The sequence below is a fragment of the Calonectris borealis genome, chromosome 28 (genome assembly GCF_964195595.1).
Source record: "Calonectris borealis chromosome 28, bCalBor7.hap1.2, whole genome shotgun sequence".
Taxonomy (NCBI): Eukaryota; Metazoa; Chordata; class Aves; order Procellariiformes; family Procellariidae; genus Calonectris; species Calonectris borealis.
The window spans coordinates 3,227,545-3,254,221 of NC_134339.1; the positions used below are offsets into that span (position 1 = coordinate 3,227,545).

At 41.1% G+C, this 26,677-nt stretch overlaps 1 protein-coding gene and 1 long non-coding RNA gene across 2 annotated transcripts; one reads left to right on the forward strand and one right to left on the reverse strand.

The window, feature by feature from the left end:
* The first annotated feature begins 90 nt into the window (after positions 1 to 90).
* On the forward strand, positions 91 to 19,956 carry LOC142093877 (scaffold attachment factor B1-like). The gene is made up of 21 exons (XM_075175477.1): positions 91 to 454; positions 1,992 to 2,079; positions 3,209 to 3,273; positions 3,358 to 3,564; positions 4,901 to 4,963; positions 5,533 to 5,560; positions 6,465 to 6,963; positions 7,396 to 7,445; positions 10,501 to 10,601; positions 12,326 to 12,475; positions 12,571 to 12,647; positions 13,573 to 13,712; positions 14,060 to 14,151; positions 14,555 to 14,661; positions 15,567 to 15,860; positions 16,147 to 16,284; positions 16,779 to 16,821; positions 18,185 to 18,306; positions 19,035 to 19,147; positions 19,273 to 19,324; positions 19,591 to 19,956. The coding sequence occupies exons 1-21, from the start codon at positions 266 to 268 to the stop codon at positions 19,718 to 19,720; spliced, it is 2,748 nt and encodes a 915-aa protein (XP_075031578.1). The 5' UTR covers positions 91 to 265; the 3' UTR covers positions 19,721 to 19,956.
* Positions 14,720 to 25,979, reverse strand: LOC142093883 (uncharacterized). The gene is made up of 2 exons (XR_012677562.1): positions 25,217 to 25,979; positions 14,720 to 16,311 (listed from the first exon to the last, which is right to left on the reverse strand). It is a non-coding gene; the product is annotated as an uncharacterized LOC142093883 (long non-coding RNA).
* Positions 25,980 to 26,677: the final 698 nt, after the last annotated feature.

Genomic DNA, 26,677 nt, shown 5'->3' on the forward strand with positions numbered 1-26,677 from the left:
AGAGCTCGCGAGCCACCCTTAGACGCGGGCGACGCCGTCTGCGCCTGCGCAGGCGTTGTCATTCAAGTTTTCTTCCAGGCCCCGCCCTCCTCCCCCCTGCTCGTCGTCGCCTTCTCTCCGAGCTTGCGCGTAGCGGGCTTTTTCCCCCTCCCCTCGGCGCGTCTTGGCCTCCCCACCATTTTGTGCTGTGATCGCAAGGTTAGCTGCTTGATTGTGCCGTTCTCCCGTGCGTTCGGGCTTGAGGCGGAATATCGAAGGGGCCTTGATGGCGGAGAGTCAATCAGGGGCCGGGCTGGGGGACTTCACATCCCTTGGTGGGGCCGCGGCTCTCGGCTCAGAACCCGAAACCCGGCGGCTGAGCGAGCTGCGAGTCATCGACCTGCGGGCCGAGCTCAAACGCCGTAACCTAGACAGCGGCGGCAACAAGAGCGTTCTCATGGAGCGGCTGAGGAAGGTGAGGCGCAAACCCGGCGGGGGAGGGGGAGGTGTCATCCGGGTCCTTTGTCCCCGGCCCGAGGGCGCTTGGCGCATGCGCGGTCGGGGTCTGGCCCCGGAGTCCCGAGCCGCCGTGCGGAGGGAGGCCCTGAGGGGAGCGCGGGCCGGGTGGCGGAGCGGAGCTGCGCCGCCGTATCCCTCCGCTGCTTCCGAGCGCTGGTCCCGGGGAGCCGCGGGGTGTCCTTTAGCTCCAGCGTGCCCCTTTCCGCGGACCACTGTAGAGCCGTGGCTCTTGCGGGGACCGCCAGCAGCCCCGCCGCTGCGCTGCTTCTTGCCACCGCCCCGAACGCCCCAGCGGAGACTGGCGCTCCAGTGTGTGGGCAGCCGCGCCGCCGCCCGCCCCTCAGCCGTTCCTTTGGAGTGCTACTCTGGTTTCACTCCCCACGGCGCCGGTCTTTCCCTCGTTGCCTGTCCCTGACGTACGCGCGTCCTTCCCCGATTTCCTCTCCCGTTCCCTCAGCATACACACACGCTCCCCTTTCCCGTATCTCTTCCCTTGCTTCCTCTGTACACGCTTCACCTGACTCCATCTCTCCCACCTCTCTGGAATGCGTTTTCACAGACTTCCATGAGGCCAGAACAGCGTAGTCGGTCCTGACCCTTTTGTGGGTTCTAATAGGCCTGCACTTTGAGAAAAAAATGCTCTCGGATGTGCTTGAGTTCCTGTAGCGGTCACGCTCAGTTTTATGCAGTTAAAGCACTTATCTGCTGAGTAGGGAGTCTTTACAGATGAGGGGAACTTTGCTCCTCAATCATAGCTTGATTTGGCTGTGGGGTTGGTTACAACACCTTACTATTCAGTGTTTCTAACAGCTGGTATGGCTGCTTGGCTGTACGACCTGAACCAGGGTGAGAGATTAATGTTTCCATCTGCCAAATCATTAAAAATGCTGTCGTGGTTTAACCCTAGTAGGCAGCTGAGAACCACGTGGCCGCGCAGTTGCCCCCCTCTCCCCAGCAGGATGGGGGGAGAATTGGAACGGTAAAAGTGAGAGAAAACTCGTGGATTGAGGTAAAGACAGTTTAATAATTTTTAAAAATGGAAGGGCAAAAAAACCAACAGAGAGGAGGAAAAAGAAAAAAAAACACCCAAGAAAAGCAAGTGATGTAAAAGATAACAGTTGCTCACTGTTAACCAACTGATGCCCAGCCAGTTCCCAAATAATGGTAGCCCCAGCAACTTCCACCCCCTCCAGTTTTGTTGCTGAGCACGACATCATGTGCTGTGGAATATCTCGTTGGTCGGTTGGGGGTCAGCTGTTCTGGCTGTGTCCCCTCCCAGCTTGTTCACCCCCAGCCCGCTCACTGGCAGGACAGTGTGAGAAGCAGAAAAGGCCGTGATGCTGTGCAAGCACTGCTCAGCAATAACTAAAACATCCCTGTGTTATCAACACGGATCTCAGCACAAATCCAAAACGTAACGATAGAGTTAAGAAATTTAACTCTATCCCATCCAACAAACAATACAATAGATGTCATGCTGCTGTCTCCAATAGGCCATTGAGGATGAAGGAGGAGATCCTGATGAAATTCCTGTGGCCTCAGAACTGACCAACAAGAGAATGCCAAAAAGAACTAGCAAAGGTACGGAGTCTAGACAAATACAGTTCCTTTGTTTCCATGTACCTAGAACTTAGCATACGATGTTGATGTCTTCTGTTTCATTAGTTTAATTTGAAAAAAAAAAAAGTGCTTTTTTCTTTTTCCCATATGGAAAATGGTAAAACTCTCGTTAGCAAGTCTTGAAAGCTGTAGATGAGACCGTAAGTTGCAGGTGTTTCTGTACTTGTGACTGTGAGTGTAGAATTGTGTCAGGTACAGAGCAAGCAGCTGCAGCATAAGCTCCTGTGGAAAGCTCTGCCAATGTGTGTTAAGGTGGCTCCACAACACCCCAGGTACTAATTTCCTTGCCGTAACTATATACATGTTCCTTTTTTCATAGAAGCACTGTAACCTCCATCATCATTGGGATACATTTTTAGATGCGAGAAATTACAGTGGGAATAATTAGAACCATTGTTGCACAAATAACAAATGTGTGTAACTTTTGTTAGTGTCATATTTCATTTTATAACTGTCTGTTTTGAAAATAAACCGTTCTGAAATAGCTCATTAGTAATTTAAGTATATTTTACTTCAAAAACATTAAGTATTGTCTGGGCAATGTTACGTGTGGTTTATTTGAATTGCTCATAGTCAGTTCTTAAAAGGTACTTTCTGAAACTTACTTTTAAGCTGCTTCCTTTAAGATAATGGGGTAAAAATAGAGAAAGAGCAGTTGCTTTTGAATAGCGATACAAGTTTGCTGGTGACAGATATGCCTAAACGTGATCTGTGTGTCCAAGATCTTAGAAGTGAAGACTAATTCTAAATCCATTTAATTATTTAAATGGTAAGAGGGAGGGTTTTTGTAACAATGGTAGGGTGTTTCTTTTAAATGGAACACCTTCCTAGACAGCGTTGTTGTCTTACGAAGTGTTGTGTAATGAGAGGAGTGCAGCTGTTGAAAAACGTAGCTGTGCTAGTTTTAGTTCATGCTCACGCTGTTCGCCTGTATTGAATGGCAAGTCATCCTTCGTCCAGACAGACCTGGACTTCTGAATCAGGGTCTTAATGATTGTTAACAAACTCAGTGTTGAATAGATAAATCAGCGAAGAGTAGATGTGTTATGAAATTCAGTGCTATATCTCACTTCAGTGACGCTATTTTTAGGAAGAAAACCAGAAGAAGAAGGTGTTGAAGACAATGGGCTAGAAGAAAACTCTAGAGATGGGCAGGTAAATGAAATCATGATTGCTGTTACTAAGAATATGCATCATTTAACCCGCTATAAATGAATGTCTACCTTTTTCTTTCTGTAGGAGGATATCGAAGCAAGTCTGGATACCTTGCAGGATATTGACATGATGGATATTAGTGTGTTAGATGAAGCTGAAATAGATAACGGCAGTGCTGTAGACTGTGGAGAAGACTATAGTCCTGATAATATTCTCGATTCTCTGTCTGATAATAAAGACAATGTTGAAGCAGAAATGAAAGAACTTCCGGATCAGCTAACAGAAAATGAGGTAAGTGAGTAGAGGTCTTTTTAAGTTTTCAGAAGGTGTTTAATAAGTATATGGGCACATGAATGAGTTGTTTCAGTGTAATAGAATATAGACATGAATGTGATATGGATTCTATTTCATGTTAACAGCTCTCATGTCTTACTCTTTAAGTGGTAAATGTTCTTGGACTTATCAGAGGCTTGAAATGTTCACAGTAGATGGGTCACAGCCTTCTTTACCTTGCAGTAACATCTTTGCTTGCTGTGAAAGAAGCCTGGAGTTGAAAGTAATGTATTGGTTTTGGTGTTCCCTCTTCCCATTTATATGTATTTAAGCGTATATATACGCATATACCCAGCCATCTACTTATTTAGAGAGAGAGAGAGAGAGAGAGAAATAAGTTTTCATCTAGTCACAGATAATTTCGAAATCTTTTCTGCAGAAATAAAGCTCTGATTTAAAGAATTTATGTTGTACAGTTTTCTCATAGATATTAATAAAACAAGAAAATCTTTGTATTGTGTATTACCCTGTTCTGACATTGCTGGGCTTTTGACTTAGTTTTGAGAGCAACTTGCAATGTCTTTTACAGATGGCACAGTCTCCTGCTACTGAATGAACAGGGTAATCTATATGTTACATTTGCTCCCCAGATATCCTTCCTTGGATCGGTGTGGTTTTTTCTATTTTAGGCTGTTCGCTCCCAAAATGAAGGTATTATCCTTCCTTGCCTCCTTATGGTTTGGTTTTTTTTTTATTTTAGGCCTGAGATGTCTGTCTCAACTTTTTATCATTTACCTTCTGAAAACAGTCATTGCAATAACATCCAGTTAACCTGAAAGGCACTTTTCTGGTGTTCTGTAAATTAGAGCTGTTGTGAATCATGTAACCGATGAGCTTTGGTTGAGTCTTACCATCAGCTCTTAAGGAAGGAAGATATTGGGGGCGTGTTTTATTTTCAGAAGCGTAGAAACCTAAGTCAGCTTCATTTCTAACTTCTTTTTTCAGTTAGAAACTAAAGTAGTAAAAAAGTGGGAAAATGGAAGAACGTACTATGTACAGTAACCACAGAAATGTGAAATAAATTTCCTCTCTAAATAAGAGTAACTTTGAAATAGACAATCTCTTGTTGAAATTAAGATGAAAGGTAACTGGAGAAAGATATTTAATCATCAAGAATATTTATATGTTGTTCCTCATTCTTGGGTCACAATCTGAAGTAGCAATTGAGATCTGTCAAATACTGGAGAATATTTCTCATATTATTGCTAGGCAAAACTGAATACAGTAGTATTTCTCCGTAAGCTAACGTTACTTTTTGTAAAAAAATGCTATAATTCCTTTTTTACTCTTTTAGGAAGATTATGATGAAATTGAAAACAATTTAGATGCCTCTTCTTCTGGTTTAATTGAAATGAAGGTAAATTGAAAATGTAGCTGTATTTCAGATTGTTATTATCAGTATTCACTCTGTGCTCACACTACAAAAAAGAAAACATGACCATAATATGAAATTGTAACAGAATCCAAGACGTACATGATCTTGCTCAGAATACAGTCTGTCAAATGAGAACACCCTGTGTTTTTTCCCTACTTTTCAGCTGGCTATCAAGACTTCCTCCACTTTTGTGGCAAATAAAAATGGTCTTGTACTGCTGATTTCTTCTTTCTCCTGCTAATTAGATCAAGTAGTAGCTAGGGGTTTTTTTCACTCTGCAGTTGATGTGGTACACAAAGATACTTTATTGGTCTCTTTATCGTTCCAAGTTAGATATGAGAACGCAATTGTGGCTGATATTTGGCTTTAATGTGCCAGAAAAATTACCTATATAAAATACTTGGTTCCAGTGGATGGTAAAAAAAGGTGCTAAATATAGTAGGTGAATTTCTGTAGTTTTCAATCTTGGGATTGGGCGGGGGTTTCCTATTATTCTGTGTTACAAAATACATTTTATAAAATCGTCATTCTGTGTTTATTTTCCCAAACAGAAAATGGAGAAGCTACGCTTGGAGCCAGGTACTGTTAAAGAAAAACATATTCCTGTCTTTTCAACTAATACTTTTTAAACCATTAACTATTAAAAAACCCAAGCAAACAAACATAATTTGCATTATTTTTATGATGGACAATCCAGATCATGCAGGGTCATAGAGATTGGAAACCCAATCATATCCCCAGATCTGTGAAGTGATGCTTGTCATCTTTGAAATATTTCCAGTGAAATGAAATGGTTTAAAAACCTGTTAAACTACATAAATGGATTTAGAGAAGTTAATCACAGTTTAAAAGCTAAAGATTCTACTTGTAAACAGATCTTGTGATATCGCACACACCTTAACTCTGTTACTAAGTAGAGAGCAGTGAAAGCAGTAAAAAGATATTATAGGGCATTAAAATGTAAAGATTAGTTACTGGATACAGAAGAAAGAAGAGAGTTTCTTCATGGAAATTTCATACAGATACTTTTCACTTTCTGGACTGCAAACACACTCATGCACCATCGGAAGATGCCCAGTTCTCATGTTGGACTGTCTGCTAAAAGAATTTCACAGAAATTTAAAAATTGAACTCTCAGTGCCTTGATACGTTCAGTTAAGCATCTCGGACTCTGGAAGCTAACTAGAGAAGAAACAGAGCTGAATGATTTCATGAAGAATATCAAGGATCAGCCAGAAGGTTTTTGTAAGATCTGTGGGGGCATTTTTCTTCCGTGTTAACGTTTTAGGGCTGATTTGGTAGTTTGTCAGACAGCAGTTAGCGTAGTACTTTTAACACTGTGTACACTAGGGTTTTCCAATCTCTGTGTAGCTTAGAAGTTCTCTTGGTGTTAGTGTGGCAGCCATGCCAGTTCCACATTTGTGATTGCTGTATTTCCCTGGTGATTAAATCTTGTGCCATTCTATTCCTGTTAAATCCGTAGAAAATGAGAAAATACTCGACATTTTGGGGGAAACTTGTAAATCTGAACTACTTAACGAAGAAACTTCCGAAGCGGAGCGGCCACATGCACAGGAAGCAAGTAACGTGGTGCCAGGCAAGAGGCTAGCAGAGGAAGAGGACGCTCTTGCTGCCGCTCAGTTGGAGGAAGATGCTTTAGATTTGGACAGCAAATCGGCACAAGCTATGGCAAGGAAGGAAGCAAAGCGTTTAGTTGTAGCAAAAGGGGAGACAAGTGAACAGACAATAGAGGAAGAGAAGCCGGACTCTGAATCTTTAGTAGTAGAGACCCTAAGCGATCAGAGTAGCAAACGCTCCCAAGGCCTGGAAGCCTCTAGTGGGGAAACAGCGGAAAAAGGCGCAGGTCCCGAAGCCAAAGATAGCAAAGAAGATGCCAAGAAAACAGAAGACAAAGCTAATTCTGAGGAATCCCCTGCTACTAAAGAGTCCTCAACCAGTGAGGGCGGTGATCAGAAAAAGAGGTTTGTTTTTTCTCCGTTATAGACCAGATGCTATCTTTTTTTCATTGGTCGTTAAGTGATGCGAATAAGCTGTTTCCTTCAATTGGCCACCGAGACTGATGAAATTGTAGCCTGTTCCTAAAGAGTCTGTTTTATTTCTCCATGTGCAGGTATTTTTATTTTTTTTTAAACACAAAGGGTTTGATTTCTTTCCTTCCTCAACCTTCAAAGGTTGTTTTCTTAAATTATTCTTATTTGTAAACGTCTTCTTAATGTAAGTCTGTTTAAGAATCTGACTTCATTATTTCTTGTCAGATTTCTTAAATCAAGTATACAAAGGTGTGTTTTCGTTTGCAACATATTTTCTGGTAGGTATTTAATTTTAGCGTTTTTCATAATTTGTAGTGAGTCACTTTTCTTTCTGACTTGAATAATGTGGTGTTTTGTCTTTAGCCCTGTTGAGGAGGACAGAGATACAAAGATAATCTCAAAGGATGAGAAAGGTATGTTTCTTTTCAAAAATAGAGCTTTACTGATTGCTTGGAGAAACTGTTTTTGTATTGGATGGAGTATTTCAGTGGAAAAGCATTGGAATCTGTGCAGTTGTTAAATACCATAAATTATTCACCTCTTTCTGGATTTTTTAAAATCTATTCCAAAAAAACTATTTTCCTTTTATGCATTTTCTAAGGATATCTGTGTCGCACCCTTTTGTTTGTATGTTGCTCTTCAAAGGTAGACTTTAATACGTGGCAAATACGTCCTTCATGGCACTGAAGATGCTTACCAACAGCTGTTAGTGAGTCAAGAGCCTTTCGCAATTGTGTTTGCTTTCCTATACACTTGTGATGCTTGATACCGTCTTCTGTTTTGCTGAAATTTGGAATCTAGCATTCATGTATTTAAATGCTACAGAAACTTACAGCTTAACGTTGTCTTCGAATTAGATTGACATTATTGAATCTTTGTCCACGCAGATTCTATTTACAGTGCAAATACGCATCATAAGCAAGATGAAAATTTATTGATAAGTGTCAGATGCCTGCTCCTTCTTTTCATGATACTTCTTCCTTTTAATGCACCAGGCTGCTGAGTCTTTGCAGCTCACCCCACCTCTGTTCTCTCCTACCTGACCAGGGCAGAAAATTTAGAACTGACTGTTAACCTTCTTACGTACTGCAGGCAGGTAGTTCAGCACTGTAAGCGTGGAAGTTCCAGCAATTCCTATAATAGGCACTCATCGTGAGATCTGTCTACTGACTGGACAGGAAGAAGTTGTGTGGTTTTAATTGGGTTTTACAACACAGACTGAACTCATTGTCAGCTGCTTTTTCCAACATCCGGGTTTATACCTGTCTATGCAAGCTACTGGACCTCACCATCAGCTCCATTAGGGTCTGTTTACCTCTTGCTTACAGTCTGTAATCTTGTGTTCTCTTACTTCAGAATATTTAAAGGGGTGTTTTGTGCATGCTGTCATTTACCCAAGGACTTGAGTGTATTTTTTTGTGGACTGGGAAAACTCTTCTTGAAGTTTGCATTCAAAACAGCCTTCAGAAACTTGGGTGTCTGATAACCACCTTGTCCCTGCACACCTTCCTCCAAAGGATGTGCTGTGTTCCATAACATTTGTTTAAATCATTTTCTGGCTTAGTAAACAGCACTGGGGAGAGGTAGCTACTTGGTTATGTCACGCACTCTGCATGCAGAGCAAAGCAGTTGAGCCAGAAGAAAGGTATAGAACTATATACAAGTAGTTCTGACTCATACATTGCTATTTCCACACCTGTATGAAAGGATTTTATTTAGGATGAGGAGTTTTCCGTGTTCCATGTGTTCATTGTGACAGCTGTATTAATAGGACTGTAGAAAAATAAATTTGAGCTCATAAGTCTGGTGGACTTGGCAGCCGATTTATGCATATCTGAAAGATGTCTCCAGTGTTGAGGGTTGGCTCCCAATACTTATATCATTCTAGTTTCTAAGTTAGAGAAGATTTTATAGTCCCAGTCTGTCTTTGTCTTGGAAGTGCAGTACCATTGTAGGAGCACCTCTTTATGTCTGTTGGGAAGGCAAAAACTGGAGATATTAACACTGATCGAAGCTTATTCAAAAAGGACATTAACATCGTTTAAATAATCTAAAAAATTGTGGGTAAAATAGAAGAAAGAACTGCTCATTTTTCTCTTTCTCCAGGATACTGGTGACAGTGTAGCTGCAGGTAGCTGTTTTAAAATTCTAGAGGAAGGGTGTGGAGTAAAAGCATCAAAGCCTACGGCCCAGCTTTTTGACACACCAAGACAATGTATCTCCCATGTGTTTGCACGCATAACACACCTTTGTCCATGCAGTTCTTGAAACTAGAAGATGAGAAGTGTAGACTTAGTCTCCTTTATACAAAAGACCTCTTTTTTTTTTAAAGAGATTGGCACAAATGATTGCAGGCTTCCCTAGGGAACTTGTATAAATATTAACAACAGTGTTCTCAGTGCTAAGCTCATGTTTGAGACAATAACAAAAATTACCAGGAAGTTAGAGATGGAAAGACACCCGAATAAAATAGCATTTTAGAAAGGTTCTGGAAGAAATGTCTCCCCTTGATGAAAGCAGTTCTGAGAAATTCCATATATCACCAAAAAAACCCAAAAAAGCAGATGGTTTGGAAGCAGGTAGCTGGACTGAAACCTCCTTCATTCCATTCATTGAAGCCTTGGAACTGAACACTACCAAGACTGATAAAAGGACAGTAAAGACATTTTGAAGGAGACTGGAAACAGTGTCCCTGCATAAGTGCTTCATGCTGTAATGCAGACTCTAAAACTTGGAGTTCAGCTTGAACACTCTTTAATCACTAGATGTTGGGTATTCAGACTTTACAAGTACATAAGCATTTATAAAATCTATCTTTCTAGTTTAGATGGCAAATTGGACAGGTGTTCCGTAGTTCTTGCATAGTTAAAGAAAGCTCGGTCTTTTCTGACTCCTGTAACTGAAGTCACAGGCTTCATACCCCAACTGTGGAATCTGTGTGGGCAGAAATAGGAGAGAAATTTTCTTGTTTTCTTTATGGTGAATGTCTTTGCTTGAGAGGTATGGTTAATCTGCATCCCATCGTCATTCCTTTGGAGTCGAGGAGATAAGGAGGGCAAGACATGAGCATACACGGGTACTAAGAACATAGAGTTCCCGCAACTCTAGCAGGTCTTCTGTCTTTTTCTGTAAGTGCAGAGTTACAGGCATGTATCCAGGCACATTCTGAAGAGCCACAGTTACTTCGGAGATGCCCTAGTCCAGTTTCTTTCTTGAAGAATGACAACATTCTTCTATTGCACGCCTCAAAGCTTGTAGTTCCATCTTAAAGCTTTTGGACTTGTAATACTACTTGCCTTCAGAAGTGTGAATCACGGGGGGAGAATGTTATGCATTGCATTTCATTTGCTCTATGATTTAAAAAAAAAAAAGATTTGTGGAACTGCTCCTTTTAAATTCAGAAGTAGTTGTTGAAATAATTAGGATTTTGGGTATGTTTTGGTTTTGTTTGTTTGTTTTCCTAACTAGGTCGCACTGCTAGCGGTTCTGGTAGAAACTTTTGGGTGAGTGGACTGGCTTCCACTACCAGAGCTACAGATTTGAAGAATCTGTTTAGCAAATATGGGAAGGTAAGGGTTGGTTTGGTTTTGTTCATTGAAACTGTCTTAATAAGACTTCTTACGCTTCTGTCACTGAAAATACCAGTGAAAGGAATGCAATTATCAAAAATATTGTGGGATATCAAGGAAGAAATTGCCAAAGTACATGCTGAATGACTGCTTTTTTATTCTGTCGCTCACTTCCAAACACAAATAAAATTGCATTTAAGGTCCTTTATTTGAAACAGTCAATGACTGTTTACGTGCACTTCTGTGCTGTAGTATAGTATCTTCACTCATTTGAAATTCACAGTCAACAGTGAGTTTAACATTGTTTATTAAAGACTTCCTTAGGACTAAGTAAAACATACAGTAAATGTTGAAACATAATTATTGGGGAATAGCTTAAGAATTGCCTTGGTACCTGAAGTTTTATTTTTGTCTAGAGTTGGCAATTGCTTTAAAAAGCACTCATTTGGGTAGTTTTGGGGGGGAGGTTGTTTGGTTTGCTTCCTGCAGTTGTCATTAATGATAGACAAAATGGCAAGTTAAATCTCCCTGTCAGTTGGGAAATTGAAAGAGGTGGTTTAATAGAAGACTGATGTCAGAGACATCAGTAAGGATTTTTGTCAAACCTTTGAAACCTATTTAAAGATGACTGTCAGCAGATTGTGGTAAAAGAAAACTGTATGTGCTAGCAATCTGCTATTGAATGTTTAACTAATGAAAATACTGTAGAACTTAAATGTGACTTTACAATAGGTACAAAAATGGATTAAGTGTAGCACAGCTTTGCGTTTGTCTGAAAGTCATGAGACTAGTAAAACCTTTTTAACGTTCCTCGCAACAATAAAAATGCAATACTTTCCTTCCATTTATTTGTTCCATCTCGTAACCTGGAACGTTTATCATAGAGATGCACCACAAAATTTTAAATGTAATTAAAAACTATGCAACAGCCAAGCTAGTATTTGCCTCTACTTAGATGCCATGGTAACATTTAGTCATTTAAATGAAATTACTGTTATTTTCTTTGGACTATTAGCAGAGGCAAAGCTTCCTAGAAGTAGATGTATCTCTGCAATAAATCAAATGCTCAAAAGCATGTTCTTTATTCAGCTGTACTTTAAAATATGACACTTCTGTGAAATATGATTGATTTCTGTAATACAAAGTGAGCTGTATTGAGTATGTGAGCATAAGTAAGCACTATTTATGAAAACAGGTGTTTTATGTGGGCTTTTTCAAGTGATACTTTTTGGGGAAACTTCCTGTTTCTTAAACAAGATTGTAGATAACATTGTGGGTCTGCCTCTTAGCAGTGACATGAAAACATTTTTTCGAGGGGAGATGGGACTTAGCAGTTGAGCTAGCATTAGCCTGTGTGTGGAAATTGGCTTACAAATTTTTGTTAGGTTTTTAGTCCTTTCTACTTAAGCAAAATGATGTTGTTGATGTAAAGTTACCCTCCTTTTTTCTTTTTTCTTCCCCCCCCTCCCCCCGGGCTTTCTTCAGAACAGAATTCAGTCTTTGGCTCCCCTCTATTGATTCAGCTTTTGCAATGTTGCATTGGCAACAGAAGTATGATTGGCTCCAGGCAATGCTCCTTTTGTATTTGTTAATCTCTTAAAAATAGAAGTTTCCTGAATGATGGTGGACAGGAATAAAACAGAGTAGAAGTGGAGCTTGTACTTCTTGCTGTTAGATGGCAGGCATTTGTTAGAGTGAGTGTAATACCTCTTTATTTTGGAAAGGTGGTGGGTGCAAAAGTGGTCACCAATGCTCGCAGTCCCGGTGCTCGCTGTTACGGCTTTGTTACGATGTCTACAGCCGAGGAGGCAACAAAGTGTATTACTCATCTCCACAAAACAGAGTTACATGGGAAAATAATTTCTGTAGAAAAAGTGAGTACTGATCCTCAAAGATATCCCATTAGCATTGGATTGTACAAATGATCGAGGCCACATTCTCAGCTGATGATGTGCAAAATAAATTTCAGGCAAAAAATGAACCTTCTGGGAAGAAGCCAAGTGAGAAAAAAGAGAATGAAGCAAAGAAAGAAACAGTCAGTGAGAGGTACTGTTCTAAAAATTCTTTGTCTGAAGGTGTTTTGCTGTTCGTCAGTCTATGTTGATTTGTCATGAAAAACAAAGTTACAGTAAGAATTTCTGTGGCAAACATTCAAAAAAAGTGATAGATGCATTTTTCCAACTTTTATTAAAAGGTAAACTTCTGTTGATGTTCAGTGCGTAACTTAACATGTTTCTGTTATGTGCTTTAAGGTAGGCATTGGAAAGTTGCATTTTCAAGCATGCCTTTTAATCTAGCTATATTTGGGGTTTAGTAAAGATTATGGTGCTTTCATGTCACAAATCTATAGGAAAAGCCATCTGAGAATTTTGATCAGTATGTCACTGTTTCTTCGTTAAATTTTTCTCTCATTGGAATAGGGCTTTCTCAGGTGGTTGTGGTCACAAACAGTTAAAGATCAGTTGTCCCACATCCTGTTTCCAGAACATGTTCTTCTTCAGCACTGTGCTTTTTCTCTGTAGCATTACTGAAAGTAGCTGAAAAAGACACTGAGAGAGTGAATAAGATACTAAGTCCTTTCCTTTAATTATCTTCTTGAGGCATAACTCCTATTAAATGCTATTTGCTGAGAAGTTTTTGCCTGACAAAAATGGTTCACATTGGCACTTCATAATTGTCATGTTGTGTAAGAAACTTTTTGGTCATTAAGCACATGGTGATGCAACGTTTTTCCTTTTGCCTCCAGTTGAGATATCTGAATCACGGCCAAGTTTTTATGGCAACTGCACAGCATGGTCTGATTATCTTATTTTATGGCGTAGGAAGTTGTAAAAGGAAATCTTTGGAAATCTAATGATGACTGTCTTATCACATCAGAATTCTACTTTGTTACTGTGTTGCTAGCATTCTCCTTTAATTTTCTTTTCTCTTACTCTGTATTAGTCTAATCTATATCAATATCTATCTATAGACCTGGCAGTGTTAAAAGGGATGAGAAATCTGACCAAAAAGATGATCCTAAAAAGACAGAAGACAAAGATGAAAAGGAGAAAAAAGATAAAGATGAACTGAAGTCTGGTTCATCAGATCAACTTAAAACTATTAAGTCAGGTAATTTGGCTATTCTTTTTTTCATAGAGTAAAAGATACGGTGAAGTATGAATAATTAATTGTAGGTAGTTCTTTCCAAAGAACTGCCAATGTTCTAGAATTATTTCCGGTTCTTAGTTGGAAAGCCAGAAGGTATAAAGAGGCGGGGCCGGGGGGTGTTTGACATTGTGTCATCCTTAACAGAACACTCGGAATAGGTGTAGTGAAAAAATGATTTTTGAAAAGAGGGTTAAATGACCGTTTTCACATTTTAGAGAGCATAACTTGTGGCATAGCAATCAGTGGTGTAGATTATGTAGTTTGATCCATTTTTCCATCTCTCTCCCCTCAACCTCTGATTTATTTAGGAAGTAAAGGAACAGAGAGAACAGTAGTAATGGATAAATCCAAAGGAGAACCTGTTATTAGTGTGAAAACATCAACTGCATCAAAAGACAGAGTAAGTAATGATTCTGCATAGGAAACATTATGTGTCAGTTTTCCTTAGAAACAAATACTGAATTCTGCCAAGCTACATGTAACCCACGCTTGTCTTACCAATTTGTCCAATTAGAGTTTCTATAATGTGGATTTAGATCTTTATTAGTAAAATACCTTTCATACGGCTGATACCATATTCAGCAATGAAATCCTGCCAAACAAATGTGGGAAGGTAAGTATTACTGGGTTAATATATGGTGTGTCTGTAATGTTAAAAAAGAACAGCTTTTTTGAAAAATGCGGGGACCAAGCTTTGAGACATGGTATGTATGAATGGAAACGGAGCTTAGAGTATTGTTTGTGATGGTTGTCCTTTTATAAATGTACTCCATTCAGTTTCTCTACTTCAATATTAAATACAGAGCATTAAGAGCCAGGATCGCAAATCAGGGAGCAGAGAGAGACAAGGCATTGTGCCATTTGACAAAATTAAAGCACAACGGAAAATGAGGGAGGCAGAGCAGCGCCGGTAAGAGCAACAGTGAAATTCTTGATATTTCCCGCCCCCCCCCCCCCCCCCCCCCCCCCCCAGAATGAATATAATTTTCTTTCGATTAAAATGACAAAGAGATAAAGAGGGGTTTGATTTGTTTTTTACTTGTAATTTGTTATGTTCATGGGTCACATATCTATTGAATTGGGAAAGCTCTAATTATTGACTCTGTTAATACTAAGCTTGAAATTGTGTTTGGGAAAAAAAATTGCAGTTTGTTTTTTGTTCTTTTTCCATTTTGTAGATTTTGTGGTTTAGATTGATTTAAGTATGCTGCTCTCCTTAGCTGAGCACGCATTATAGTAGAGTTGAAATGGTAATTCTAAACTTGCCACACTCAAGTATACAGGGAAAGACCAGGAGAAAAGTCTTTTGCAGAGTAAGACCTTGTCTTTCTTGTCATAGCATTCAAAGTCTCCATAGTGTTTGAAATAAAACAAGATTAATATTTTTGTATTTAAATACATTGTGTCTATAGAGAAATTGGGGGATTTTCCAGCAACCCTTCAAAGTTTCCACATTGTATGTCTTTAGAAAGAGAAGAACCTAATTCAAGTATTTATTTTTTGTGGGGCATTTGGATTCAAATTCTCCTGACCATATAGGATTATTTGCCCCCACAGGTGGGTTTTGTGGGAATAATACGGTCACTCTCGTATTAAATACAAGTAATTCATGTGTATGCTGAGTGTCTTCCCTCCGTGCCCTCCCTCCCACCCCCCTCCAGGTATAATTTCAAGGAGCTGACGCAAGTTTGCAGTCACTGTGGTTTTAATTGTTAATACTTCTTTTTCTTCTTTTTCTTTTTTTTTTTTTTCCCTTTTAACTTCCGTTATTTGTTGAAGTGTTAGATCTGTAACCTTTTGTTTCTGTTAAAATAGCACACGTGAGCGTCGGGAGAGACAGCAGCACCTGCAGACTATCCGGGAACGAGAAGAAAGGGAGAGGCTTGAGATTGCTCGTGAGAGACTGGAAATTGAGAGGCAGCGTCTTGAACGAGAACGGATGGAAAGAGAAAGGCTGGAAAGAGAACGAATGCACATAGAGCATGAAAGGAGAAGAGAACAAGATCGCATTCAGCGAGAAAGAGAAGAGCTGCGACGCCAGCATGAGCAACTGCGCTATGAACAAGAACGTCGGTCTGCAATGAGAAGACCATATGACATAGATGGCAGGTAAAGCCAGCAAATCCAAATATTGCAAGTGGGAAATGTTGCTGCCAGGTTCTGTCTCATCAGCCTGTGCTATAAAAAGTTATTCGTATGCTCTCAGCTTCCATTAATCAGCACTTGTTGATTGCATTGAGACGATCATGTTTAATAGCCCCAGTCAAACTATCCTCTCTGAGGTTTTTCAACTCCCTTTTGAACTTAATTATCCTTCTAGTTTGCACAGTTTGGAAGGAGGGAACAATATCAAAAGTCATTATCTTGACTAAAATGAGTATGTTCTTTCTTTCAGGAGAGATGATCCGTACTGGCCAGAGGCAAAACGCATGGCAATGAATGACAGGTACCATTCAGATTTCAGTCGCCAGGATCGCTTCCATGACTTTGATCACAGGGATCGTGGCCGTTATCAAGACCACTCAATAGACAGGTTGGTGTCTTACCTCCACTGTGTTGCCTGAAATCAAAAGACAGAAGTGCATTTAATGTCACTTTTTGCTGCCTTTACTGTGTGTTTGGTTTGCATTTTATTTTTTGTGTGGCTTAGTGTCTGTGGACTTTTTCTTATATAACCATGAAGAGCTCTGTACTGTGCCATGAGTTAAACCTTCTGGCAGGCTTGTTCAGAGTGTTCTGCTTGCAGTGCTGTTTGTAGGACTCTGAAAACTTTCTAAATAATATGGTAGGCACCTAGCATCTTAACGAGAATATTCTGGTTTATACCTTAGGACTAACTGGGTTTTCCAGGAATCCAACATGTGTCATGGTTTCCATGTGTTCCAGCTGTTTCTGCCTTTTGTAGATAATGTTGGCACTACATGGAAGCAGGATTTTTTCATCTGTGCTGTTACGTTGATGGATTTTTATAGACTGCTCTATGTTTTACTACCACAGTCTGATTTGAATTTAATTGTCTGTTTGTAGGAGAGACGGATCAAGGACAATGATGGGAGATCGGGATGGACAAGTAAGTTGCTTTATGAAGCTACAGAAACATCTTAACTTCTTATAACCTGGTTTTCTATAGTGTGAGTCAGATTAAATGTCAGTAGTTAAGAATTAAATTGTATCTCCCAAAAAATGTATCGATAACCAGATCATCTTGTTTTCTTTAATAAGATGAAATTTAGTTCAAAGACTTGTTTATTGTCAAAGTTAGATATAGTTATTCTGATACAAATCAAACAAAACAAGTGAGTTGTGTCAAAAAGGTAGAGTATTCCAAAAGATTGTGTAGAAAAGGCAAAGGTACAAAGTACGTGTAAAATTCACTCGATGAGATTGCATGGAAATAACAGCAAAACTAGTAGAGATGTTTGCATGTTTTTGAGGGCTGGGGGAAAGACCTTCAGGGCACATTCAAGCAGTGAGAGATTAATTTTGTGGAGTCACAGAATCCTCAAGTGCCCTTTACTGATGGCTAAGCTGTGAGACTCAGAGGGACCTGGATACGCTGGAGAATTGGGCAGAGGGGAATATCGTTAAGTTCAACACCGGGAAATGCAAAGTCCTGCTGCTGGGGAGGAATAACCCTGTGCAGCAGTACTTGCTTGGGACCAACCGGATGAAAAGCGGTTTTGCAGACAAGGACCTTGGAGTCCTGGGGGACAACGAGCTGACCCTGAGTCAGCATTGCACCCTCCTGGCAAAGAAGGTCAGTAGCATCCTGCGCTGCGTTAGGAAGAGTGTTGCCAGAAGGTCAAGGGAGGTGATCCTTCCTCTGTACTGAGCACTCATCTGGTGTTACTGTGCCCAGTGCTGGGCTCCCCAGGACAAGAAAGATAAGAGCTTACTGGAGGAGGTGCAGCCCAGGGCCACAAAGATGGTGAAGGGCCTGGAGCATCTTTTGTATGAGGAAAGGCTGAGAGAGCTGGGACTGTTCAGCCTGGAGAAGAGAAGGAAGAGAAGGCTCAGGGGTTATCTTATCAATGCGCTTTATTATTAAAGATGGAGCCAGGCTCTACGCAGTGGTGCCCACTGACAGGACAAGTGTCAATGAGCACAAACTGAAACACATGAAATTCCATCTGAAGACAAAACAAATCACCTTTTTTTTAAAAAAAAAAAAAGTGAAGGTGGTCAAACACTGGAACAGGTTGCACGGGGAAGTTGTGAAGTCTCCAGCTGTGAAGATGCTCAAAACCCGATGGGAGACTGTTCTGGACAGCCTGCCCTGGCTGACCCTGCTTGAGCAGGGAGGTTGGACTAGATGATCTCAGGAGGTCACTTCCATCCTAAATGATTCTGAGATTGAGTAATTACAGCTGAGCAACTTTAAACAATTAAAGAGTCTGGTTTGGGCAGTCCTGTAAGTGTTCTTTGCCTTTTAGCATTATCCAGATGAGCGCCATGGAGGACCAGACCGTCATTCACGAGACTCTCGGGAAAGTTGGGGTAGCTATGGATCTGACAGAAGAATGAGTGAAAGTAGAGGGATACCCCCACAGTCACGGTTAGTACACTTACTGAAAATATTTTTTCTTCTGCATCTAAGGAATATTTCCATATGTGAAATTGGGACGCAGTTTTTGGAAGTACGATTCTTTTTTTTCAACTTTTACCCTTGAGTCTGTTCTCTGTTGGATGAACTACAAATGAGTAGCTCTTTCAGCTTGCTTTGTGCATCAAAATGTGCATCTTGGCATGATTTTTTTTTTTTAATAACTTCACATCTGAAAGTCTTCATGATTTCAATTAATTTTACCTAACATTCCTATCAAAGCTTGATATTTTCAGGGTAGTGGTTCTTCCCCAGTTTGTAGTTGTTGGAAGCACCATCCAGGAAAACAAGTTAATAAAATGCTTACAGATTGGGGGGGTAGGGGGTGTTTTGAGGTTTTGTGTTGTGTTTTTGGTTTTTTTAAGAAGTCCTATGAGTAAGCCAGCCTACAGAAAACACCAAAAATAAACTGACTGGTCAAAACAACAAGCTAGGATGTTTGGAGTAAACTGGGACATCAATGTAGCATAAACCAGATTAAGAAAATCTTACTTTCTTTTTGTCATGTTAGTTGGATTGAACAGAAGGCTTATTACTGAGATTTGATGTAACAGATAGCAATATAAATACAAGATTTGCAAGTACCTTGGTAAAGCATTTGAGTAAGTTTGAGACTTAATTGTTTTTCTTGAATCTATTTTGTGTGCTCCGGCTAATGTATGAATTTCATACTTTTGCAGGGATGGACGTGACTGGGGAGATCACGGTCGAAAGTTTGAAGGACATCAAGATCGTTCATGGCAGAGCAGTGTGGATGGAGGAATGATAGGACGGGATCATGAGAGATGGCAAGGTATGCTTCTTGCACAACAGCTCGTTAGTTGCGCTACGTAAAGCAGAAAATACAGGCATTATTATCCTTGGAGAAGAAGTAAAATTATTACTGTGGATATAAAGGAAGTATCTGAACTTTTTTAGGTGGAGGTAGAGGCAGACCTGGCCATGTGATGCATCGTGGAGGCATGTCAGGGTAAGAACTTAAAAAGAGCAAAGTGTTTCCCTTTTTAAGGGGCATCTCTTCTATTTAAATTGGCCAAAGAAACAATTTATGGGAGCATCAGTTATCTGTTTTGTTATTTACATGTCAGGGAATAATAAAATATTCCCGTGGTTTTTATGTAGTGCATCTTATTGAAGAGTGAAAAATCACTCAAAAAGTTTTAAAAGAACACCCGTTGTATCAACCTGACTGCCAGAGTCACAAGAGAAGATTAAAATGTCTGAATCACTTTCTAGGCGTGGAGGTTTCATGCAAGGTGGCAACCAAAGTCAGATGATGCATGGAGGAGGAATGCAAGGAGAAGGATTTGCCGGCCAGGAGAGAGCAAACAGACCTAATGATCCTCGTTTCAACCGTCGCTACTGAATGTGTTTTAATTTTTAATGCAAGGTGGCAACTGAAATGAATCTGTTACCCAGGGTTACCATTAATTGTAACTTATGGGCTACTGTAAGTGTAATTTTTTTTTAAGCTGCTGCCATATTATGTCACTTAATCCAATGTGAACTCATTTGTTTTGTAATGTGTTGTTCATATCCCATTTAAAATGTTTGTTAATGAAGCATTCCATTTTCCATAAATAAAAGCCAGTTTACAGTTAATTGCTTTGTTTCAGCAGTCCCTGGAAAACTAATTCATTCAGCTGTATGTTAAACCATGTAACTTACTTTCAAAGATGAAGTATCAAAATGCCTTACAGGGGTCCCTTTTGTCAAAATTAACCAGCATAAGAGAATGTTGTTAGATTGCAGTTGCTGGAGTTTGAACACCCTGCCACTGCAAAACTGACTTAGGATCCTGTAGGACAAGTGGTGAATTTTTTTATCTTGTCTCATGTTGGTAGATGCCATGCAACATAATACTCTTCACTCCCTGAAAAAGGCTACGTGCTGAGCTACCAGCACAGCTTCTGTGAGAGGAAATGCATAGGTACTTGTAAAAGTAATGACTTTCAAGTGCAAGTCAGAATCATTTTTGTTTAGCTTCTGATAGATCAGGGTAGTCCAAAGCTCCACGAGTTTCAGGCCAGTAATTTTACCTAGCAATCCATAATTTCCTTGAAGTAGATTAGAAACAGCCGTTGGCTCTGCTTTGGCATCATTTTAAGAACGTGTTGAGAACTAACATGATCAAGATTGGTGCAAGTGATCTGTCACTTTCTCATATCCAAATTATAATTTGTGTTTCTGCAGTCATCTCTGGAGCAACATGGCCTTAGCGTTACCCACCAAGGATGGCTTTTGTGATGCCAAGAGGAAAAAACCCTGTTTCATCAGTAGGTTTTTTTCCATCTTCAGAGATGTTTTTTTCTCAGTTGCCTGAAGAGTTTTATTTTTTTTCCATGTGTTTCCTACAGCCTGCATTGTTAGGGAAAGTGAAACTCTTCGGGTCTTTTTCATCAGGGTTGAGACTTCCCACACTGCAGGAGGATCCCTGTGGACAAACGGTCTATATTCTAAAAAGCTGCTTTGATTGCTGTGGAGAGTCGCCTGAGGCTGGATCACACTGACATCAGCCTCAGTGTAAAAGTTAGTTTTTGTTTCCATGGTGAAGCTGAGGTCCGAAGGGCTCGAGTCACTTGGTCAAGAACACAGATGGAACGCAAACAGAAAGAACAGATTTCCAGACTGCTACACCTAGTAGCAGCTAACTCTAATAATGCAGTGGGTCTGGCTAGAATCCAGCGCCTCCTTGCTTTTAATCCTTTAGATGTTCGCCTCTGATAGAAAATAAAAGAGCAGTGATACCCCCAGACCTGCTCTGCTTTGTCTTTCCCCATTCAGACCATCGATCGTTAAGCATGAGGACGAGTGAATCACTCCTACTAGATTGAACCTAGGCTGTCCCTATTACTGTGTCTGGACCTCCTCTGCAGTAATTGCATGGAAACGTGAAGCTCCAGCACAACCCACCTGTCCATTTGTAGCTTTAAGGAGAGCACCTTTCCTTGTCCTCAGCAGCTGTGTAGCATCCCGAAAGGGGTTATGAGATTTCCCCTCCAGCCAGGGCAGGCTCTATTTACAGCACCACACGGTCCTTTACAAGCGTGAGGGACGTTGCCATCTCCTGGTCTACTATTTAAGGAGTTTGGAGAAGTTGAAAAAGTCACGCCTGTGACCCAAACCATTGCATCGACAACCTACGTAGAGATTTGATGCCAAAGGGATAGTTATTTTATCATCTAGGGAGACGATTATTCTAATAAAAGAACCTTTTTGACCACCATGGGGGGGGGGGAACAACAACCAACCAATCAAACTAGAGCCTCTTATCTCATTATGATCTTTACTGCATCTGAAAGTCATATTTACTTTAGGATGAAGGCTCTTTCCCCACAGTTTTTAACTGAACTGCATTTCCCTCTAGTTCCGCTAGACGGCCGCACTGACTCCCTGCATGTTCCTGACATGGTAGCAGCCGATCACTCAAACCTTGACACCCAGTCAGTGGCTATGATATCTGTCCAGTCTTTATTACGTCCAGTGCACGGAAATGATCAGACAACTTCTGATTTGGGGATTGTGGGTTTGTTGGGTTGGGTTGGGTTGGGTTTTGCCTGGTGCGAAGATTTCTATGGGCTATCAAAAAAAAAAATCCACACAGCATAGGTGGAGACAAAGCTAAAGAGCTGCCTTCTATTCCCCAGTTCCAAATAAACTCAGGATAGAGACAATGTGACCCAAATTTAAGCAGAACCTTGGAATGTCCACTACTGGTGTAAGCAGGTTGCATCTCTGTGGTTAATAACTGCTGTAACATGTAAAGCACACAGTAAAACATAAATATACTGATCAACTCAGGTTTGCATAGGACAGAAATTGGGTTTGCATAGGGCATTTTTTTTCAAACAGTAAATGTGAGTTCCCTGCTTTTAAGAAATCCTCATTCACTGAACTTTGCAGGCTAGAGTCCTCAAGGTAGTTCTAATGAGTGTTACCAAAATCATTCAGGTGTTCTTTAAAAGAATAATGTCTGTTAAATGAATCAAAAACAAACAAAAAAGTGATTTTAATGCTGCTTATGCCTGCCTCAGCTCATTAACCTTACTGACTCTGCAAACCTGTTGGAAGTCTCAGCAATGGAAGGACAACTTCCAGACCAGTCCCAACCTTCCTGTTCCTTAAAATGAAACCAAGTGAAGCATGCAAGTTCTGTGATGAGAAAAGCAAAGTAATTGCATTCAAAGCAGGCTGAATAATCCTACTAACTGAGAAGCAAAAGCCAGGTGTGTTTTAGCATTCAAGGCACCACAGCTAATGGTAATCTCCCAGCAATTTCAAGCTCACACATGAAACTATACCTGGCCTGCAGATGGAGAATGTTTGGTGCTAACGAGCATGCAAGCAAGATCCTGAGCACGTGCCTGTTTCCAATTTAGCAGTGCCCTCCGAGGAAAGATCTAGTTACCACAGTGCAGCAGAGTAAGCTGCTTGTCCTACCATGTTTGTCCCTCAGTATTTTGGTTTAGTGTCATTCAGTGTTGCTGTCGTGGCCGCTCGAGTTGGTAGTTCAGGTAAGACAGTTTGTCTGGTCTCTGAAAGCTACAGCAATGAGAGGAGTAGCTCTTACTGAGTGTCAGCTGCTGCTTGTTTTGCAAGGGAAGACAGACTCCACTGGGACTAGCTAATCGAGTCACCTAGCAGTTCTGTCCAAACATGGAAAAACATCTCCAAAAGTTGTGCGAGATTGAAGTTTCACCTGGTATCGCATAACTCGGAATGAGTGGTCTGTGCTGCTAGAACAGAGGAACTTTCACAGCATCTAGCTCTTAAAAGGCCAGCCTAGTATGTCTACACTAGAAGCCTAGCTTTATAATCAGCGGGGGGAAACAGTTCCTTACTGTTTTGGAGGCTTTCACTGACTTTGGAAGTCTGTGTAACTAAACTGATGCCATAGTTAAATGGCATAAATCCTCCGTAATTCATGTTTACTTCATAAACATACTAGAGATGCTGGTGGCGCAGGGTGTCTGTGCTTCTTGGGAACTGTGCTGGAATGACAACGCTGCGGGAAGTGTAAGTAGGAGAAAGTACACCCCACGCCAGCTCTCTTGCCTTGAGAAGGCAAGTGAAGCATTTGTGCAAGCCAAACTCAGATGCTTACTAAGTGCTGACGTACAAGAGAACTGTATTCACTTGTACCTACCTTCCTCTTCTTTTTAGTAAATAACTTGAATTACTTAAGATCATTCATAAAATACCATTGAGAAAGCATATGACAGTGAAGAAGCTTTAGAAAGCAATCATCAAAGGACAAAAAAGTGGTACAGAAGATCTGAAAAGTATGGAGAACTAAAGTTCCAAGCATACCAGAGGTGCAGGATTCTACCTATTTGTACATAGAGCGTGTACAGAAACCAAGGCCATGCTTTGTTCGAAGTGATTACATTTTGTTTGCAGCAGAAGCTAGAGAGAGGAAGCCTCTCTCGATGACAGTGTCAGAATTTTCTTAGTGGGAGGCTTGGCCTGTGGGGTGGGGGAGTAGACACAGAACCATCCACTGGAGTCCTGAACCTTACTCTACCTCTCCCCTTATCTTCCAGGACATTCAAGCTGAGGGTAAGTGTTTTCAGAAAAGACTGGAAGATAAGCACAGAGGCCATCCTGCAGACAGGAGACGGTTCTTTTATTACTTCTGGTGATTTGCAAGGTAAAAATTAAACACTGCTCTGGAAAATTAAGTCCTCTGTTTTACCAAAGAGCAGTGAAGGGGTAGTCAATGGTAGACGGAGCTTCCCGTGCAGACTGACCCTTACTGTAGCAGGGGAGAAGGGAGGTCTGTTCCAGTAAACTCACATTCCCAGTGCATCCCTAGCTGAGCTATTTGTGATGTGAGATGTGCTGCTTTTCAAAGTCGGTTCCCTAAGCCACAGCAAGCTCATTACACAGGGGCTGTAAAATGGCTGTAAAATGGCAGACAGCTCCTGTCTCACAGCTGGAGTTAATTTGATTACGTACTGTAATTGCCAGCATGCCCAGGAGCCAGTCTGCTGAATAGCAGCCCTGCACAAGCATCTTAGCTCCATTAGTTTCTGGTGTGTGTGCGTGGGTAGCTGTGATGGAAATTCCTGCTGGAAAAGCTGTGCTGCTTCAAGGGCAGTTGCACTGGGAAGCCAAGGAAGAAATGGGGGTATCGATAGAGGTTATCGAGGTTCTAGAATGAGGTGAAGCATCTGGCACCTGCACCACAGAAAGAACAGAAGGAAGGGGGACTACTAGATAAAGGGCTAAAAGTAAAACAAGACTTGCCCATAGGTCTGTAGGGAAGAGCTCGCAATGAAGAACGAACGAAATGATTTACCATCCCTTAAGAGAGGACACTGACTAAATTCCCAGGCCAACATGGGATGTTGTGCCTGTACAGCTGTGGAAAGCCTATGGTACTGGAACTGGTGGAGGCAAAATGTTATTGCATTGGACTGTAAGATAACCAGGAGCTAATCCCCCTTCCTCTTTCCCCCTGTGCCTTTCTCTCCCCTCTGCCCCCTCACCAGTAAAGCAAGCACTATATGGAATGCAGTTTCGTGTCATGAGACGGGGAGCTGATCACAGCCCCTGTCCCCAACACCACTGCTGTTGTCAGTAACCTTCGTGTTACTCTTGCTTTTTGCATTGTACCCCGAGATCCTGATGTGCTTGCCTATCCTACCTAACCCAGACAAATGTTGAACTGTATCATTCAGCAGTATAACCACAGCTGGAAAACAACGCGGGTTTGTTTGTTTGTTTTTTCCCCTTCTTGTGTTCACTGCAATTTTTTTTTCTTATGTGTCCACTACAGAACAGGTGAGCCTGGATCATTCTGCCACGGCTCCATAACCAATGATTCATTTGAAGGATTTAACAGCACCAAGGTACATACCACGTGGAGTCTGCTAGAGGATTCAGTAGCAAGGACAATTCTCCAGGTTAGTTTTTTTCTTCCACCATGAAAGTCTCTGGTCCTTTGAGAGGGTGTTGAAATGATTGACTGAAAGAAAACAATACTTTGCACTGAAGGAACACTTGTTTATCTCTTCTCTTGCAATTCAGGAGTGCTGTTTGTGCATTGACCTCAAGCAATTATAACTTTGAAAGTTTTAACTAGGACTCTTGTCATTGTTTATTACAAGGTACAGTTTTACCTTGGGGCAACTTGGCAGTAGGGAAGTGAATGACCAAAAGATGTGCACAAAGCAGGGCAGAGCCAGCAGTCTTGCCTTGCATTTTATTCTCTATCAAAATCTGTAAATAGAATCTAGAGGACCCAATTCCCCGCTGCTCCTGCCCGAAGTATGAGCCTTATGCCCTTTTCTGTCTTATGCAGCTAAATATTGCAATGTCTCTTTGTGACAAATTAAGCCTAGAGACTTTGAGACCGTCCTGTGTTCCAGAAACAGGAGGTTGTTCTCTGACTGAACCTTAAAATGATTAATCTCAGAATAATCAATTCTAAGGGACCAAGGGAAGGCTCCACTAGAAGCACTGCAAACAAGGGGATCTGGGGCTGATGCGACGACTGCAGCACGTCAACAGAATGAGCATATCGTGGGGCTGGGGCTTTGCTTTGTTTGGACCAGCAATACCACTTTTCTTTATTTATAAAGACTGAGCAGAGTGAATGCTTCAGGAGGGGTGAAGCTGACAAACCCACACCCCCCCCCCCCGGTTTCACACACAACCCCCCTTGGTCCTGTCCCCCCCCCCAGTTCTTCCCCTCCCACTTACTCTGCATGCTCAGCAAAGGAATTAGCACCCTGTCTTACCTACAGTTATTTCTATAGGTCACAAACTAGACCTGGCAAAACATCTGATTTAAATCCAGCAATCGTATGAAAGGATCAGTCCCTTGTTGAACGTACTCATTGTCATCGAGATGTAGTAAGAGGAGAACAGACGTACTGGGTCAGATGAAAAAGTCCTTCCCACTCAGTAGTCTTTCTCTTTTAGAGGCAGGTGTGTAAAGAAACATATACAGGAACAGGGTGAACGTAGAGCAATCCTTCATCAGGTGATGAACTCCCAGTGTCCGGCACCCCAAGGTTTACTGAGCTGTAGCTTCCATCTGGACTATTAGGTGTAAGAGCCACTGATGGACCCATCCTCCAGGAATTAACTTAAGCACTTTCTAAAGCTATTTGTACCTTAGCCAAATCCTCTGAAATCTCTTGGCAGTAAGTTTCATCATATAACTATTTGTTTAAAAAAGGAAATAAAACCCCGCAAATCCTTCTTCCTTCTTGTGTTTTAAATCTGCTTCCTAATCTGAGTAAGCACTCGCCCCACTCTCCCTACCTACCCCTGCCTATCTCCTCTCCTGGGGCTGTGTCCTGGCTCATTCTGT

Bases quoted from the DNA above. Each gene is read 5' to 3' on its own strand.
- LOC142093877 (XM_075175477.1), top strand. From the start codon at position 266: ATGGCGGAGAGTCAATCAGGGGCCGGGCTGGGGGACTTCACATCCCTT. The intron at 3,565-4,900 runs GTAAGTGAGTAG...TTACTCTTTTAG, and splicing joins ATCAGCTAACAGAAAATGAG to GAAGATTATGATGAAATTGA. The intron at 16,822-18,184 runs GTAAGTTGCTTT...TTTGCCTTTTAG, and splicing joins TGGGAGATCGGGATGGACAA to CATTATCCAGATGAGCGCCA.